The 17103-nt window shown below is 40.3% G+C and overlaps 1 protein-coding gene across 2 annotated transcripts; it reads left to right on the forward strand.

Annotated features, from left to right (window-relative positions):
- Window positions 1-849: 849 nt before the first annotated feature.
- LOC310931842 (acylamino-acid-releasing enzyme-like) lies at window positions 850-16756 on the forward strand. Of its 2 annotated transcripts, none has more exons than XM_083895080.1 (23): window positions 850-893; window positions 1942-2071; window positions 2864-2990; window positions 3085-3172; window positions 3257-3332; window positions 3413-3504; window positions 5067-5141; window positions 5234-5371; window positions 5469-5560; window positions 5656-5696; window positions 7014-7135; window positions 7236-7296; window positions 8202-8299; window positions 8404-8455; window positions 9305-9396; window positions 9536-9674; window positions 10626-10709; window positions 11754-11834; window positions 12944-13032; window positions 13162-13352; window positions 15903-16005; window positions 16106-16212; window positions 16337-16756. In XM_083895080.1, the coding sequence occupies exons 1-23, from the start codon at window positions 882-884 to the stop codon at window positions 16440-16442; spliced, it is 2196 nt and encodes a 731-aa protein (XP_083751206.1). In that variant the 5' UTR covers window positions 850-881; the 3' UTR covers window positions 16443-16756. The 2 variants fall into 2 exon arrangements, with proteins under 2 accessions (XP_083751206.1, XP_083751207.1); XM_083895081.1 differs by having other exon boundaries at window positions 9308-9396.
- The last annotated feature ends 347 nt before the right edge of the window (window positions 16757-17103 follow it).

A 17103-nucleotide genomic window follows, 5' to 3' on the forward strand; every position in this document is an offset into this window, starting at 1 on the left:
AGGAAAACATCGCCCTATGGATTCAAATTAATAAAAAGTCACATAAAATATATGCGTTATAACGCAAGGGGGCGCTGGCGCTACTACATTATTCGGTGTTGTAGCGGTGATTTCCTACAAAATAAGAGCACGGCTACGAAACATTTTTTGACAGAAAAACTAAAAATGTCAGAAAATTGTAAACAACCACCAGTGACATCGCCACCGTGCACTGTTGTTATTTTTGTCATTGTTTTTGTTCAATTTGTATTTGAGCACAAATGCAAACTATCAACCTGCTATAAGTGATATATATATAAGATAAGATATATCTACGTCAATTAATGTACATTATCTCCTTTTTAAATAAATGAATACACTCCTGGTAAACTTCTTCACTCGAAATTCCAATAATTTCTCATTCTTTAATGCTTTAGTTCTAGGTTTATTTTCCTGTTCCTTTTATGTTTTTTTTTGTATTGTGAGAGTCAGAATATGCTAAACTCTGGGTCGTGCTTTATTTTGGAGTTTTACAGAAAGCATTTGAGACACTAACATTCGTTAACTTTGCATCGGGTCTGTTAGTTATAAGGCAGTGAAGCTACTTCCTTTTTAGGGCGTTGCAGAGGTGAATTCCTACAAAATAAGAGCACGAATAATTGTAACTCCTGGTAAACGTGTTTTAACATTCAAAATACCAGTTATTTTCACTGGACTTGCACTATTATTTGTTATTGCGAGACTCGGAGATTATGTTCCGATTTATACACATGGACGTTGGAAAGCTACTTTATTTTGAAGTTTGACAGGAAGCCTTCGAAGGGCCTAGCCTTGTTTAACTTGGTGTAGGCTCCGCCCCTCACTGACTGACTGTTACTCTGGATTTGTCAGCGCTTCACATCATGGAGTCACAGGTGAGTGTTTTTTAACTTATCTGACAACTTGAATCGACAGCAAAAAAAGCGCTAACAAAATTAGCATTGAATGAGCTACACATGCACATCTGTACATGTTGTGTTAGCGCCGGTATTTGGCTAATGTTAGCGTTACAGTCAAGCTAGCAGAGGAGAGCGCTTGTGTTGTTTGCTGTTAGCAGCCACAGGAAGTAGCAAACTGCTAGAAAACAACATTAGCTGCTTGTTTATGTCGCTCTTGTTTGTACAACGGTTCATGCCGATGTTTTCACTGACTTTGACTTCACTCGGGCCAGAGTGAGTGAGTCATAGTTGACGTGACTAGCTTCCTGGCTAAGGCTAAGCGTGAGTAAGGCGTTGTTGTCGAGTGTGAGACAGTTGTTGTGTGTTCAGAGGCGATTATAGAGTCTGTAGGGGCCCTAAGCAAAGATTCCCAGGGGGCCCTTCCTTCCAACCAGTGTTCATCACCATTTTGTTATAAATAATCTGACACCAACGAAAAATGTATGAGTTCAAAATGAATGAAATAACATGGAAAAACCTTGTAATTAAAAAGTATGTGAAAATATAAATGTGAAGGACAATAACGTACTGTAAATAGCTTTTAAAAAACTATATAAACTTAGTAAAAAAATACATTACACTGTAAAGAACCCACAGTATAAAACAATATAAATATATAGAACAATAAAATACTGTAAATAACTGAAAAAACTGAGTAAAAAAGATATGCATTACACTGTAAATAATCCTCTTCATTTTCCAACTTGTAGAGCGATAACTTAACACAGGTTAAAGTGAGGTGGGGCCCCTTTAGGGGGGTTTCCTACTGAGATGTTATTGTTGGTTTAGGGGGACGGGGAGGTGGCTGCTCACTGCACATTTCACTAAAAACAGCCCTCAGGCTCCGAGTATCGGGGGGCCCCTATCAGCTCGGGGCCCCAAACAGTTGCCTGCCTTGCCTGTTCACAGGCTGTGCCCCTGTGTGTGTTTGTGTGTGTGTCAGTGAAAATGTTCCAGACGTTTCTCTGCTGTGTGTTGTTGTCAGGTGACGACCAGGCGCGAGGACATGTCCACGCTGTACAGAGACCTCAGTCTGTTTCCTTCTCTGAGCAGAGCTGATGTTGGTCCAGTCATCACCTCTCAGTATGGAGGCAAATACAGCAACATCTACACAGGTGTGTGTGTGTGTGTGTGCAATATTCTATTATTACTGCTAATAATAATATTTTAAGCCCAAATGCCATTCATTAAAATATTAGCATTTTATTTACTTATTACTTATATTTGTTTTTTTATTTTAGTTACTTAATATTATACAAAGATGTTTATGTTCCCTTAGTCTCATGCTAAGTATGTATGAAGCGCCATATGTGTCAAAATTCACTAATATGTAAGCTAATATTTTACTATTACTTCTACTACTACTACTGCTAATAATAATAATAATAATATTTTAAGCTCAAATGCTGTTCATTAAAATATTAGCATTTATTTACTTTGTCTATTAAAAGTTCAATATTATACAAAGATGTTTACGTTCCCTTAGTCTCGTGCTAATGTAATGTATGAAGCGCCATATGTGTCAAAATTCACTAATTAATATATAAGCTAATATTTTATTATTATTATTACTACTACTACTGCTAATAATAATAATATTTTAAGCTCAAATGCCGTTCATCAAAATATTAGCATTTTATTTACTTTGTCTATTAAAATTTCAATATTATACAAAGATGTTTATGTTCCTGTTTATTAAGTTAAGTTGAAGGCTAAAATGTTCAGGCCTTTTTTTTCTTTCTTTTTTTTTTATAAATCTATTCCAACTTTATTTTTAAAGCACTTTAAAAACAACAAAGTGCTGTACATCAGAGATAAACAAACAAAACACACAAACGTGTGACCTAATAGACTTAAGAACAAACAATAAAAACAATTTGTTTGTTTCTAAAACTTGATTTTTGCAGAATGGAGCCAGCGCGACCTGGAGAGGAACGAGAACGTCAAGTTTTGTCGTCAGTACATCGTTTTCCACGACGATGCGTCCGTGGTTTACTCTGGAGCTTCAGGAAACTGCACTGAAATCAAAGGAGAGTACGTATGAAACTGTATGGTCATTTAACGTAGATGACATTTTTAAAGCATATTTTCCTCTCGATGTAACACGTCATTGTGTTCTCTGTGTCAGGGTGCTGAGTAAAGACTCACCTTCAGGTGAAATGAAGGCTGTTGTCAGAGAGTGTACAGTCAAAGCAGAGGACAAACAGTTTCTGGAGGTTTGTTGGCTTGGTTTGCCTACATTTCCATCCATGTCAAACCTGTATTATACGATTCTCCTCTGTCTTCTCCGGACCCTGCAGATCTGGAGTAAAAACATCAAGATGAAGAGCATCGATCTCACAGCCTTAAAGAAACACGGCAAAGTCTATGAAGATGGTGAGTCAACGCTGCGTCTTTTAAAGATGTTTGTTTTCTTTACATTTTCACCATTCAAACACACCGTCTTTCTGTTTCAGATCAGTTTGGCTGCTTGGTCTGGTCTCACTCTGAGACTCACCTCCTCTATGTGGCAGAGAGACAGAGACCTCAGGCAGAATCCTTCTTTCAGGTCTGTTAAATCAACACCGTCTCATTGTCTTACGCATCTGTCCGTCTTTTAGTTTAAGAATCTGGTGCTGAACTAACTCAAGTCTCAGGTAAAACACGTTACAACAACGACAAGCAACTGATATTTCACAGAATACAAGAGAGAATAATACATATTGCACTTGCCCTAAAACACATGGTTTGACCTTTTCTCCTCTATAAGAGGTGTAGATCAAAATATAGATTTGGTGAAATATAGCGTTGTCCTTCCTCATGCAATAAGATAACTACGGTCAACACCAAATTTATTGTTAAAGGTTTTTTTTAAAGCTGATTTAGGATCATTTTGCTCAATCAGGTCAACTTTCTGAACAAAGCTACATATTTGTTTTTTGTTTTTTAACGTTTTTATTCACGGGTATTTTCACGTCATATGGTGCAAAATTCTTTTATATTTCTTGCGTTAAACATATTCTGAAGATTTTGTATCTGTCAACCTATGACTCATCATTTTTTTTATATATTACAAGTGAATGAAATGGCTTTGACTAGAACACGGGTCTGCAACCTTTAGGATGAAAAGAGCCATTTTTGTCGCCTCTCCACCCAAATAAAATTCATTTGGAGCCGCAAAACAACCCACAAGATGAAGATAATAACAGGAATAAAGGTTTTTATGCAGATATAATAATACATACAAGAGCAATAGTTCTTTTCAATTATGAACTTTAAGAACTACAAAATGTTCAGTTTATACCCAGCCTCTTATAAAGTGGAGCAAAATTAAAACAGGCACTGATGTAGACCTAGTTCTTCCATTGTTTGTGACAAATTATTGATATTTGTCACAAACCCACTTAATTAACTTGCAAATGAAGCAAACATTAGGATTGTGTGTCGTTCGTACTTGAGAAAAAGGCATGTGGATCCAAAGATGGACAGGACATCCACATGTGTACTTATTAATATTGCATTTTACTTAGACGTTGGATGTGTTGCACAACATATTAAAAGACTTTTATTTGTCGCCTTGTTCTCTAAAGCTACAAGGAGCCACTGCAGAGTGGCAGAAGAAGATCTTGTAAAAATAAGGCTGATGTGTATTCTGCTACATCTGCGCTGAATACACCATTGTAACCAACAGGAATCTAGTCACAAGTTTGATAAAGCGTGCTTACCGTGCTTATTTTGCTATTAAACTTGGTGACCAGGATAAAGCTTGGGCTAAATGTCATCAATATAGTCAAGAGATTGGAGTTTTCAAAATCAATTTAGCATAAAAACCTGACCTGATTGAGGAAAAATGGAGGTCATTTTTGGATTCAGCCATGCAAAATGGTCCTAATTCAGTAGAAAATACAAAAACAACTTACACATTTTTGTTTTCTAACCCGGTGTCATCAATATGCCAGGGCAAACCAGAGCATTTTTGAGATTGAGGATTGAGATTGAGGGTTAAGCAAGGAATTGGAATTCACCCTTTCTCTCTGTAAACCTCTATTTGGAATGACGGCCATGTTTTCTGTCTTTAGTGTGCGTTATTGTTTGTTTTAATCTATTTATTCTCATGTCTTGTTGTTGCAGACCGTGTCAGCAGAACTGTCCTCTACCGGAGACGAGGACGACGCCATCAGAGCGGACAAAAAGGAGACGGTGAAAGTGATTATCGTCTAAAAAAAACTCAGCACAGATTTAAATCAACATCACACTTGGCTTCTCTTCAGCTCTTTCTTTATAAAAACCTCCTGCAGGGGGAGCAGTTTGTCTTCCGTGAGGACTGGGGAGAGGGACTGGTGGGTAAGAACTGCCCGGTGCTCTGTGTGTTGGACATCGAGGGCGACAACGTCTCTGTGTTGGAAGGCGTTCCTGAAGACATCTCACCTGGACAGGTGACCTCAGAGCTTTGTTGATCCATAAATCAGCTCTCAGATCAGATCTGACCACTCACTGTGCTGTTGTGGCTCCTCCCCCTCCTGGTCTCTGCAGGCCTTCTGGGCTCCAGGTGACACAGGTGTGGTGTTTGTCGGATGGTGGCATGAACCTTTCAGGCTCGGCCTCAAGCACTGCCCCAACAGGAGGTGATGAATTATTCATTAGAGGAAAAAAAAGGCAGATTGACTTTGTTATAAACGCTCACAATAATCGTCCTCGTTGCTCTTTTCTCTCCCGTCAGATCGTCTTTATTCTACGTGGATCTCACTGGTGGTAAATGTGGTGAGTCTGTGAAACGTTTAAAGCTCCAGTGGCAAACATTTCCCTGTCTTTGTTAAAAATCCTCTTAAAAGGTCATTCATGAATGTCTTTAAAAAATGTGTGTTTGTGTATATATGTATATTAGAGCTGAAATGATTAATCGATTACTAAATTAATCTGCAACTATTTTGATAATAGTTAATCGGTTTGAAGCTTTTTTCATGATTAAAACAACATTTCTGATTGTTTTAGCTTCTTAAATGTGAATATTTTCTTTGTTTCTTTGCTCCACATAAACAAAGAAATCATTAAAACTGAATAATTTTAGTTTTTTGGACAAAAACAAGACGTTCGAGAACATCGTCATTTCCAGGTTTGACAAAAACTGATCAACGTTTTTAACATTTTCTGACGTTTTCTGAACCAAATGATTCAACGATTAATCGAGAAAATAATCGACAGATTAATCGATTATGAACATAATCGTTAGTTGCAGCTCTAATGTATATGTGTATCCTATTGCTGTGTTTGCACTTCAACATGTGCATACATGAGCCACACGGGGGCGCTGTGGCACCACATTGAAGAAGGCTCCCAGACACTGTAACTGCTGCCCTGTCGTCTCTGTTGCTTTGTCGTTTTTTAAAGTTGTCTGAAAGTGAATATAAAGTCTTCAATAACTGAAATCTAATCAAAAGAGAAGTAACATAGAGGGAATAGTGAGCTGTGTTGGATATTTACAGAGAGCTTGTCAACACGATAACTTGACAAATATTCGACATATTGATATCAAACTGGCACTGTCCATGCCTCTTACAAGTATCTTGGACAAGTTCAAAGATGGGTGACCTTGACCTACTTTTCAAGGTCACAGCTGCACTTGTAACTTGAAAAATATCCAAAAACCGGCACTTTTCAACCTTGTCAACGCGATAACTTGACAAATATTTATTGTATTGCTGCCAAACTGGCACTGTGGATGCCTCTTACAAGTATCTTGGACAAGTTTGAAGATGGGTGACCTTGACCTGTCTTTCAAGGTCACCGCTGCACACCACATGTCCAAAGTGGCCTTCATTGCCTATGCAAATTTGGCTTTAAAATTGGCATAAAAATGTGGCCGCATGGACTCGTCGACTATCACCACTCTAGTTTTAATTGTTTTACACGCTTTGTATTTTGGGACCCACTCTTTAATTTGATCATTTTTGGTAAATTAATCGTTTTCAAGTCTGTTCCAAGTAATTACAGTTTAATTCTATGTGTACATCAGTGGAGGCTGACCAGTGTGCAGATGTTGACGTGTTTGTTTGTTTGTTTGCTGCCTCCCTCCCTCAGAGCAGCTGTCTTCAGGCACCAGTGCAGTGTGTTCTCCCAGACTGAGTCCAGATCAGTGTCGGATCGTCTTCCTGGAGTGCTCGGTGTATGGACCTCACCTGCAGTGCTGTCGACTCTCTATGGTGAGTTCTATCTTCACAGTGAGAATGAAGCCCTAAAGTCTTCACGGACAAACCTTCGTCTTTTGCTCTTCTTCCCTTTCTTTGCTCTTCTTCTCTCCAGTATGACTGGTACACAAAGAAAACCTCGGTGGTGGTGGACGTGGTGCAGACACCAGGAGAAGGTAAGACGCTCAGGGCTCAGCCATCATCTCGTCCTGTGGGTCACGTCACATGGATTTCAATGATATCACGATACAAACGTGAAAATATTTAAGTGAAAAGTTCATTTGTTCATTAAAATACAGATGATCGTATCGCGTGAGGAAGGACGATGATATATCAGCGTATAGTAATTTATCACAATATCATTTCATATCCATGTATCACAATATAATGGATTATAAATAATATCAGTCTTTATCCTGATATATGAGATATGTGGATATATAGCTGAAAATACTGTTTATGATCTGTATTAACACTTATTATTATTACCTTTCATTTCAGATAATGCCTGCTTTATTTCTTTAGTCATTGTTAATGTTATTAAATGAAGGATATTTATGTGTTAGAAACAATGACATTGACTTTATATGTGGTCAAATTCTGCTGTAACTAGAGCTGAAGCAATTAATCGATGAGTCGATTATTAATCGATTACTGAATTAATCGCCAAGTATTTTGATAATCGATTAATCGGTTTGAAGATTTTTTCATGATTAAAACCAGATTTCTGATTGTTTCAGCTTCTTAAATGTGAATGTTTTCTTGGTTTCTTTGCTCCACATAACGAGGAAATCATTCAAATTTAATAATTTTGGTTTGTGGACGAAAACAAGACGTTCGAGAACGTCGTCGTTTCCAGGTTTGACAAACACTGATCGACGTTTTTTAACATTTTCTGACATTATATGGACCAAACCATTCATTGATTAATCCAGAAAATGATGGACAGATTAATCGATGACGGAAATAATCGTTGCAGTTGCAGCTCTAGTTGTAACACAAATAATTAGCCTTCAGATTGTGACCTTTCATGTACTTTGTGTGTGTGTGTGTGTGTGTGCGTGCGTGTGTGTGTTCACAGATGGTTTCACGGGCATCTACAGCTCTCAGTTGTCTCCTCAGTGCTGGTCAGCTGACAGTCAGCGGCTCATCGTCGCTTGTCCTCAGCGCAGTCGGAAGGTAAAACATCCGACCACAGAATGTGACGGCGAGGCTTATTCTGTCTGATAAATGAATAATAATAAGGTATAATAATAATAATAATAACTCTGTCGTTCTTGTAGGATCTGTTGATGGTGGACATAAACACGGGGACGGTCAGCTCTCTGACCTCACGTGAGTTAACAAAAACATTTACATTTAGGCAGGAACACCAGTCTTTATGATTGATATATGACATTTGATTGATTTATTAAAGCTCCCATAGAGTGGTCCTGATGCACATATATGTTAGTTATGGAGGTTTATTTACAGACATTAACTTCAGCCTCAGCACACCAGCTCCCCCCTCTGGAACGGTGGATGCACTGCTCCTCATTATCAAAACATTGTTTTAACAGTGTTTAAAAATAGCTTCTTCACGACTCCCCGCCTCAGTCCCTTTGACGACCTTTGACCCAGAGTCAGACCCAGAGTCAGAAGACACTCTCGCTCGTGAAACACCTCCACAACGGACGTTATTCTTCTTCTGTGGTTCAATGTACGCAACCGGATGTGCCCGGACTAGTGCCCGGAGCAGGAGGATCTGCTGTTCAGGAGAACCACTGTTTACGTAACCGGACCGGGTTTTTTCAGAGATCTCACTGAGCCTGAGATTACAATAAAACACAGTGTTCTCAGCAGTGACTGAACTGTTTGTTTAGAACCTTCAGGGCTTCATAAACAAGGTAATGACGCAGATACACACCAAAAAAAACAGCCTTAATTGGAACTTCAGGTCTAGGTCCACTTTAACACAAAACAAATAAATCAGAGCTGAGAGGAACACTCAGAGGAAACAACAGTGACAATGAAATAAAACCAGCAAACAAATCAAATTAAAAAGACGACGTCACTAAAAAGATGCTGAAAATGAAAGATGGATACCTAACTTCATTAAAGTAAACGGTGAAAGTCGTCCTGTACGCTGATGACGCTCAACTATACCGATGGCTTATGTGGACTGTGTTTCCATGTGTGTGTCAGCAGGGGGCGACGCTGGCAGCTGGTCTCTGCTGAACATGGAGAGAGACCTGATGGTCGTCTGCTACTCGTCTCCCAACCGTCCTCCAACTCTGGTAGGCTCCTGCTGCTGCGTGGTCTTTATTAGACTTTAACGCCCCGTTAACGTCTGTACGTTCATTAAAAGAGCGTTTGGTCGCCGTAAAGCTCGGTGAATAACTGGTGATGTAACGTCGTCCCTGTCTCCCCGTGCAGAGGGTCGGTTTCCTTCCAGCCAGAGATTGTCAGGAGGAGGTGAGCTGGGTGACTCTGGAGGACTCTCAGATGATGCCTGAGATTAGCTGGCAGATCGTGACTTTCACGCCTCCTCCAGAGCAGGAGAACAGCCAATACTGTGAGGTTACTCACCTTCTTCAGTCAGTTACGTATGGACTTAGAAATAGAACGTTATATCAGAACTTTAACGAGAGAATCCACAAAGGTTTGAAAGGTGTTTGACCATAAAAGGAAGATGTATGGAAAACGCACACATACATATATTCATATTCACACGTGTGTGTGTGTGTGTGTATGTATATATATATATATATATATATATGTGTATATGTGTGTGTATACATATATATATATATATACCTGTGCGTATATATGTATGTATGTGTGTATATATATACGTATGTGTGTGTGTACATATATATATATACGTGTGTGGACATATATATATATATATATACGTGTGTGTGTATATGTGTATATATGTATGTATGTATGTGTATATATATATACGTGTGTGTGTGTGTGTATATATGTACACGTGTGTATGTATGTATATAAACATGTATATATATATATGTATATGTATATGTGTATATATATATATATGTATACATATATATGTATATATATATATATATATGTATACATATATATGTATACATATATATATATATATGTATACATATATATATATATATATATGTATACATATATATATATATATCTTGGTGGATATAGAGAACAGCTCATTATTTGGCATCCAGTCTCTTGATGGATGTCGAGAATAGCTCATTATTTGGCAGTCAATCTGCTGCTGAATTTATAGAACAGCTCATTTTTTGACAAGCAGTCCACTGCTGGATTTATACAACAGTTCACTATTTGGCAGTCAGTTTGTTGGTGGATATACAGTATAGAATAGCTCGTTATTTGGCAGTCACTCTGTCTCTGGGGTTTCCGAGCCATACATCACAACGGCTTTAAATCACAAACAAACATATTTGAGGATGTGCTTGTAAATGTTGTGCTAAAGTGTTTGTATGTTATTTGTCTGTGTGTTTGTTTTCAGCTGGTCTTGATTTTGAAGCCGTGTTGATCAAACCTCAGGAGGTGAAGGATGGAGTGAAGCTGCCTCTGATCGTCTCTCCTCACGGTGTGTGTGTGTGTGTGCGTGTGTGTGTGTGTGTGTGTGTTCTTGTACTATGGGCATACTGAGGACCAGTGAGGGTTTTTAACCAACAAAGTGAGGTCATTTTTACAGAGTGAGGACATTATGGCCGGTCCTCACTTTGTTTTCATTGAAATCACTTCCTTAGGTTGTTATAACATGTTATACTCAATTTGTCAAAAAAAAAAAAATTTTGGACGACATAGGACGTTTTGTCAAATTTTGGACCAAAAATTTTGGGTAATTTTTTTTTTCAAATTTTGGACGAAACGGTATAGTATGATGTTTTTTTGTCAAATTTTGGACCAACATTTTTTTGTCAAAGATGTTTTCAAATTTTGGACGACATAGTATAGTATGACGTTTTCGTAAAATTTTGGAACAAAAATTTTGGGTAATTTTTTTTTTCACATTTTGGACGAAATAGTATAGAATGACGTTTTTGTCAAATTTTGGACCAAAAATTAGCAAAAGAAAACATTTTCCAGCCGTTTTTGCTCTGGGGCGCCACCAGCAGACATTTTATGGTACTGCAACCAGTAGTTCCTTATAGATGTCATTCATGAAGTAGATATTTGTAATTGTGTTGATTTATAAAGTGGAAATGCTGGTCCTCACTTTGTCAGCAACCCAGTCCTCAGTATGCAGCAAGTACAAGTGTGTGTGTGTGTGTGTGTGTGTGTGTGTGTGTGTGTGTGTGTGTGTGTGTGTGTGTGTGTGTGTGTGTGTGTGTGTGTGTGTGTGTGTGTGTGTGTGTGTGTGTGTGTGTGTGTGTGTGTGTGTGTGTGTGTGTGTGTGTGTGTGTGTGTGTGTGTGTGAGCTTCAGACTGCTCCTGTTAAAGACTGGTGTTATGTAGCTGATGGTGGTTGCCATGACGATAGAGTCCTTGGTGGCCAAAATGTTAAGCTAGTCTCTCCAAACCAAGGACTTCGTTTTTCTGCCCCACAGCTCACACACTTCTAAAGTCTGATCGTGGTTTGATTGATTGATTGATTGATTGATTGGTTCTGTCTGAATACAATCACCAGGTGGTCCTCACTGTGTGGTGGTGGCTGAGTGGATGCTGTCCACGGCGGTTCTGTGCAGGATGGGCTTTGCCGTGTTACTGGGTAAATAAAGTGTGACACTCACTCACATTTATGCGTCTTTAGGCCACAGTAAACTTCTCCGACTGCATAACCACGGAGACGCCTCAATCATCTCTTCTTCACTGATGTCCTCAATATCAGGGTCAGCGTCAGACGCAGCGACAAAAGCGTCATAAAACCACGTCTAACTTTAACAAACACAGACATGCTGCATACCCACAGAAAGTTCAGAAACTCAGCTAAAAGCTCATATAAACCATTCTTATGTTCACCAAACACAGTTAAAACACACATGGATCAAACCCGCAGGAGCAGACATGTTTAAAAGCGGCACCGGAGCGTCAGCTTGATTACGTAAACAACGGAGAATTCACAGATTTTCATCACTCTAGGAACAAGATTCACGGATCCAGCCCCAAAATAAGAACAAAACAACAACTGACTTTCAAGAAATACAAGCGGAAATGTTGTCTTACCTTTGCTGTTTATCAAAACAAGTTATTTCTCATGAAGAACTACACTTCCCAGCATGCTTTGGGGACAAATCCCAGTCTGATCGATCATTCACTTTGTATTTTTCAACAGAATTGTTTTGTTTCATAAAAGAGAGGAATCTTTGGTTATTTATTTATTTATGTTCAAATCTGTTCACAGTGTTCCAAAAAAATTGTTATTAAATGTTACATTAAGTCGTTTTATGATAAAATGTTGTTTAAATTAAAAAAAACAAAAAAAAACGTGGAATGTATCGAATCATGGGTCAAAAATCGTGATACAAACGGAATCGTGAGTTTGTGAATCGTTACAGTGCTAGTTGCTACGCCTTCAGGTCGCTGTGCTTCTGGCTACAGTGAGCAATGACGTCTGAGAGAGAAAGACTGTTGTTGTTGCAGCTGAATAACATTGAAACAGTGGCCGTTTCTCACCAGAAATAAATATTTTTCTGTCCCTGAACGCAGTTTTAAGATCATTTGAGGCGAGAAATTAGCCATTTAGTTAAGTTACGCAGGAGTTTATTGTGGCCTTTATTTGCATTATGGATGTAATGATATAAGAAATAACCATCTCATCATCACACAGTGATTTTCGTGTCCAGTCCTTCATGTTTTTTACTCTGTGTTGTTTGTCAGTGAACTACCGCGGCTCTCTTGGCTTCGGTCAGGCTAACGTGCTGTCGTTACCGGGTCGTGTTGGTGATCAGGATGTTAAAGATGTTCAGGTAAGAAAGAAGAAAACTCGATCCATACTTTTTACCCCCCTTTTCCATTAGCGTCGTGTAACTTCTCCTGGTTTTTAAACGGTGTATTTGAAGAGAATTTACTGCTGAAGTTGTTTCTTTCTCTTCCAGTTTGCAGTAGAAAGTCTTCTACAAAGCGGTGACTTTGACGCAGACAGAGTCGCCGTCTCTGGAGGATCACACGGAGGTTTTCTGGCGTGTCACCTGATCGGACAGTATCCTGGTTTCTATAAGGCCTGCGTGTCTCGTAACCCTGTGGTCAATTTGGCGTCGATGCTCTGCTGCACGGACATTCCAGACTGGTACGTCTTTATAGGATTTGCCTCCTGAAGAAAGAGCGGCGCTAACTTCTGTTTTCTAACCCTTGTACAATATGACAGAACCTGACGCGCTGATGATATCCTACCCTTATACTGCCCCCTAGTGCTTTGTACGTGTATAACATCATAAAAACAAAAGATTTTAGTTCGGAGTCTTCTTTAATTTCAAGGATAATCCTTGATAACCCTTGCCTATCATTGTTGTTTTATGGAAGAGGATGAGGGCCAACAGAATTTCAAAAATAAAAAACAGGCTCCTGAGATTAAAATCAGATTTATATCTGTTTGTTTTCATGCGGCCCTCGTCGTCCTCCTTCCCTCTGAGGTCCATCTATGAAGACGTTTAAATGAAACGTCTCAGATTAAATCATTTAATCTGAGACGTTTCCTTCACGTCCACGTCAGAAAAGTAAAAAAACTTTCATTCCATCATCCGTCAGTTCACTTAACAAGAAACGGGTTCACGTGCACGACTCTGGACCACTTCTGCTTTTGAGTTTCTGAACATTTTATTACTTGGTTTCCATGGATACAACAATATATTGAACTGCACAATCCTCAGCGTTTCTGTGCCGTTTCTGTGTCGTTTCTGTGTCGTTTCTGTGTCGTTTCAGTGTCCTTTCTGTGTCGTTTCTGTGTCGTGTCTGTGCCGTTTCTGTGTCGTTTCAGTGTCCTTTCTGTGCCGTTTCTGTGCCGTTTCTGTGCCGTTTCAGTGTCCTTTCTGTGCCGTTTCTGTGCCGTTTCTGTGCTGTTTCTGTGTAGTTTCTGTGCCGTTTCTGTGCCGTTTCTGTGTTCTTTCTGTGCCGTTTCTGTGCTGTTTCTGTGTAGTTTCTGTGCCCTTTCTGTGCCCTTTCTGTGTCGTTTCTGTGCTCTATCTGTGCCGTTTCTGTGCCGTTTCTGTGCCGTGTCTGTGTCGTGTCTGTGCCGTTTCTGTGCCGTTTCTGTGCCGTATCTGTGTCGTTTCTGTGTCGTTTCTGTGTTCTTTCTGTGCCGTTTCTGTGCCGTTTCTGTGTTCTTTCTGTGCTGTTTCTGTGTTCTTTCTGTGCCGTTTCTGTGTCGTTTCTGTGCCGTTTCTGTGTCCTTTCAGTGTCCTTTCTGTGCCGTTTCTGTGCCGTTTCTGTGTCCTTTCTGTGCCGTTTCTGTGTCCTTTTTGTGCCGTTTCTGTGCCGTTTCTGTGCCGTATCTGTGTAGTTTCTGTGCCGTTTCTGTGTCGTTTCTGTGCTCTCTGTGCTGTTTCTGTGCCGTTTCTGTGCCGTGTCTGTGTCCTTTCTGTGCCGTTTCTGTGCCGTTTCTGTGTTCTTTCTGTGCCGTTTCTGTGTCGTTTCTGTGTCCTTTCTGTGCCGTTTCTGTGCCGTTTCTGTGTTCTTTCTGTGCCGTTTCTGTGCCGTTTCTGTGTTCTTTCTGTGCCGTTTCTGTGTTCTTTCTGTGCCGTTTCTGTGTTCTTTCTGTGCCGTTTCTGTGTTCTTTCTGTGCCGTTTCTGTGTCGTTTCTGTGTTCTTTCTGTGCCGTTTCTGTGCCGTTTCTGTGTTCTTTCTGTGCCGTTTCTGTGTTCTTTCTGTGCCGTTTCTGTGCCGTTTCTGTGTTCTTTCTGTGCCGTTTCTGTGTCGTTTCAGTGTCCTTTCTGTGCCGTTTCTGTGCCGTTTCTGTGTCCTTTTTGTGCCGTTTCTGTGCCGTTTCTGTGTTGTTTCTGTGTCGTTTCTGTGCTCTCTGTGCTGTTTCTGTGCCGTTTCTGTGCCGTGTCTGTGTCGTTTCTGTGCCGTTTCTGTGCCGTTTCTGTGCCGTATCTGTGCCGTTTCTGTGCCGTATCTGTGCCGTTTCTGTGTCCTTTCTGTGCCGTTTCTGTGCCGTATCTGTGCCGTTTCTGTGCCGTATCTGTGCCGTTTCTGTGTTCTTTCTGTGCCGTTTCTGTGTTCTTTCTGTGCCGTTTCTGTGTCGTTTCTGTGTTCTTTCTGTGCCGTTTCTGTGCCGTTTCTGTGTTCTTTCTGTGCCGTTTCTGTGTTCTTTCTGTGCCGTTTCTGTGCCGTTTCTGTGTTCTTTCTGTGCCGTTTCTGTGTCGTTTCAGTGTCCTTTCTGTGCCGTTTCTGTGCCGTTTCTGTGTCCTTTTTGTGCCGTTTCTGTGCCGTTTCTGTGTTGTTTCTGTGTCGTTTCTGTGCTCTCTGTGCTGTTTCTGTGCCGTTTCTGTGCCGTGTCTGTGTCGTTTCTGTGCCGTTTCTGTGCCGTTTCTGTGCCGTATCTGTGCCGTTTCTGTGCCGTATCTGTGCCGTTTCTGTGTCCTTTCTGTGCCGTTTCTGTGTTCTTTCTGTGCCGTTTCTGTGCCGTTTCTGTGTTCTTTCTGTGCCGTTTCTGTGCCGTTTCTGTGTTCTTTCTGTGCCGTTTCTGTGTTCTTTCTGTGCCGTTTCTGTGTTCTTTCTGTGCTCTTTCTGTGCTCTTTCTGTGCCGTTTGTGTCGTCCTCTCAGCTGTTGTTTCTGTGCTGCTGCAGGGACAGTAAAGTAAACGTGACAGTTTTCCTCCTGTGTGATGTTCTCACTCAGGTGCGCGGTTGAAGCCGGCTTTGACTACAGCACAGAGAGTTTACCTGACGCCGCCGTTTGGCAGCAGATGCTGGAGAAGTCTCCCATCAGACACGTGGCTCAGGTGACGCCGTTACAAGATCAGTGGGTTTATGTGGGCGGCGATGATGATGGAGAGAGAGTTCCTCACCGGAGAAACCCAATCTTTTTGTTGTGTGTTTCAGGTGCAGACGCCAGTTCTGCTTATGTTAGGGGAAGACGACAAACGCGTGCCCAACAAACAGGGACTAGAATATTACAGAGCTCTGAAAGCACGACGACTTCCTGTGAGGTGAGGAAACCCTCGGCTGTTTCACTGGAACTGTTGACCACGGCTGCACCACACGGGTGTTTACTCTGTGTGTGTGTGTGTGTGTGTGTGTGTGTGTGTGTGTGTGTGTGTGTGTGTGTTCCAGGTTGTTGTGGTATCCAGGCAACAGCCACGCTCTCTCCAAAGTGGACGCAGAGTCTGACGGCTTCATGAACGCCGCTCTGTGGATGGTTCAGCACCTGAGTCTCTGAGGTAAAGACAGATGTCACCTCACTGTGTCCAGACGTCCTAAACCAAAGTCTCAGCTGTGACTGTTCTGTCCACACACACACACACACACACACACACACACACACACACACACATACACACTTATCTCTTTCAGGAACACGGTTGTGCATTTTTCACTGGTTTTAACGCAGATCAGTGACGTTTCTGCATTTTTATTCTTAATAATAATCAAAATAATATTTGTTTTTGTATCTAATTAAACTCTAAATGAAGTCGTTTCCGTTCAAAACAAACACAATTGTTTCATCACTGTCAGATTTAAATAAAATTTCATTTAACATAAACAATCACTTTTTCCTCTTGATTTCATGGATTAAATGATTGAGTTCACTTAATAAAGTCGATGTCAACAACCTTTCTGCCTTTTACACTGAACTTTGTGTCCATTTAACTCACTCTCCCACACCAAAGTCCACAGGGAGAATCAAAGAGAAATCTGAGCTGTGGATCCACTGCTGCTGCTTTTAGTTTTTACTAAATGAGTCTTTTGTTAAGTGACTAAAATGTGACTTTGTCCCCTTTCAAGCATTAAAGATATGAGTTAATAACATGACGAATGAACCACATGATCTGTTGATATTGAAAGAACAGAAATGTGAGTAATCTTTTTGAATAATCAAG

Source organism: Microchirus variegatus (assembly GCF_963457635.1).
Source record: "Microchirus variegatus genome assembly, chromosome: 9".
NCBI lineage: Eukaryota > Metazoa > Chordata > Actinopteri > Pleuronectiformes > Soleidae > Microchirus > Microchirus variegatus.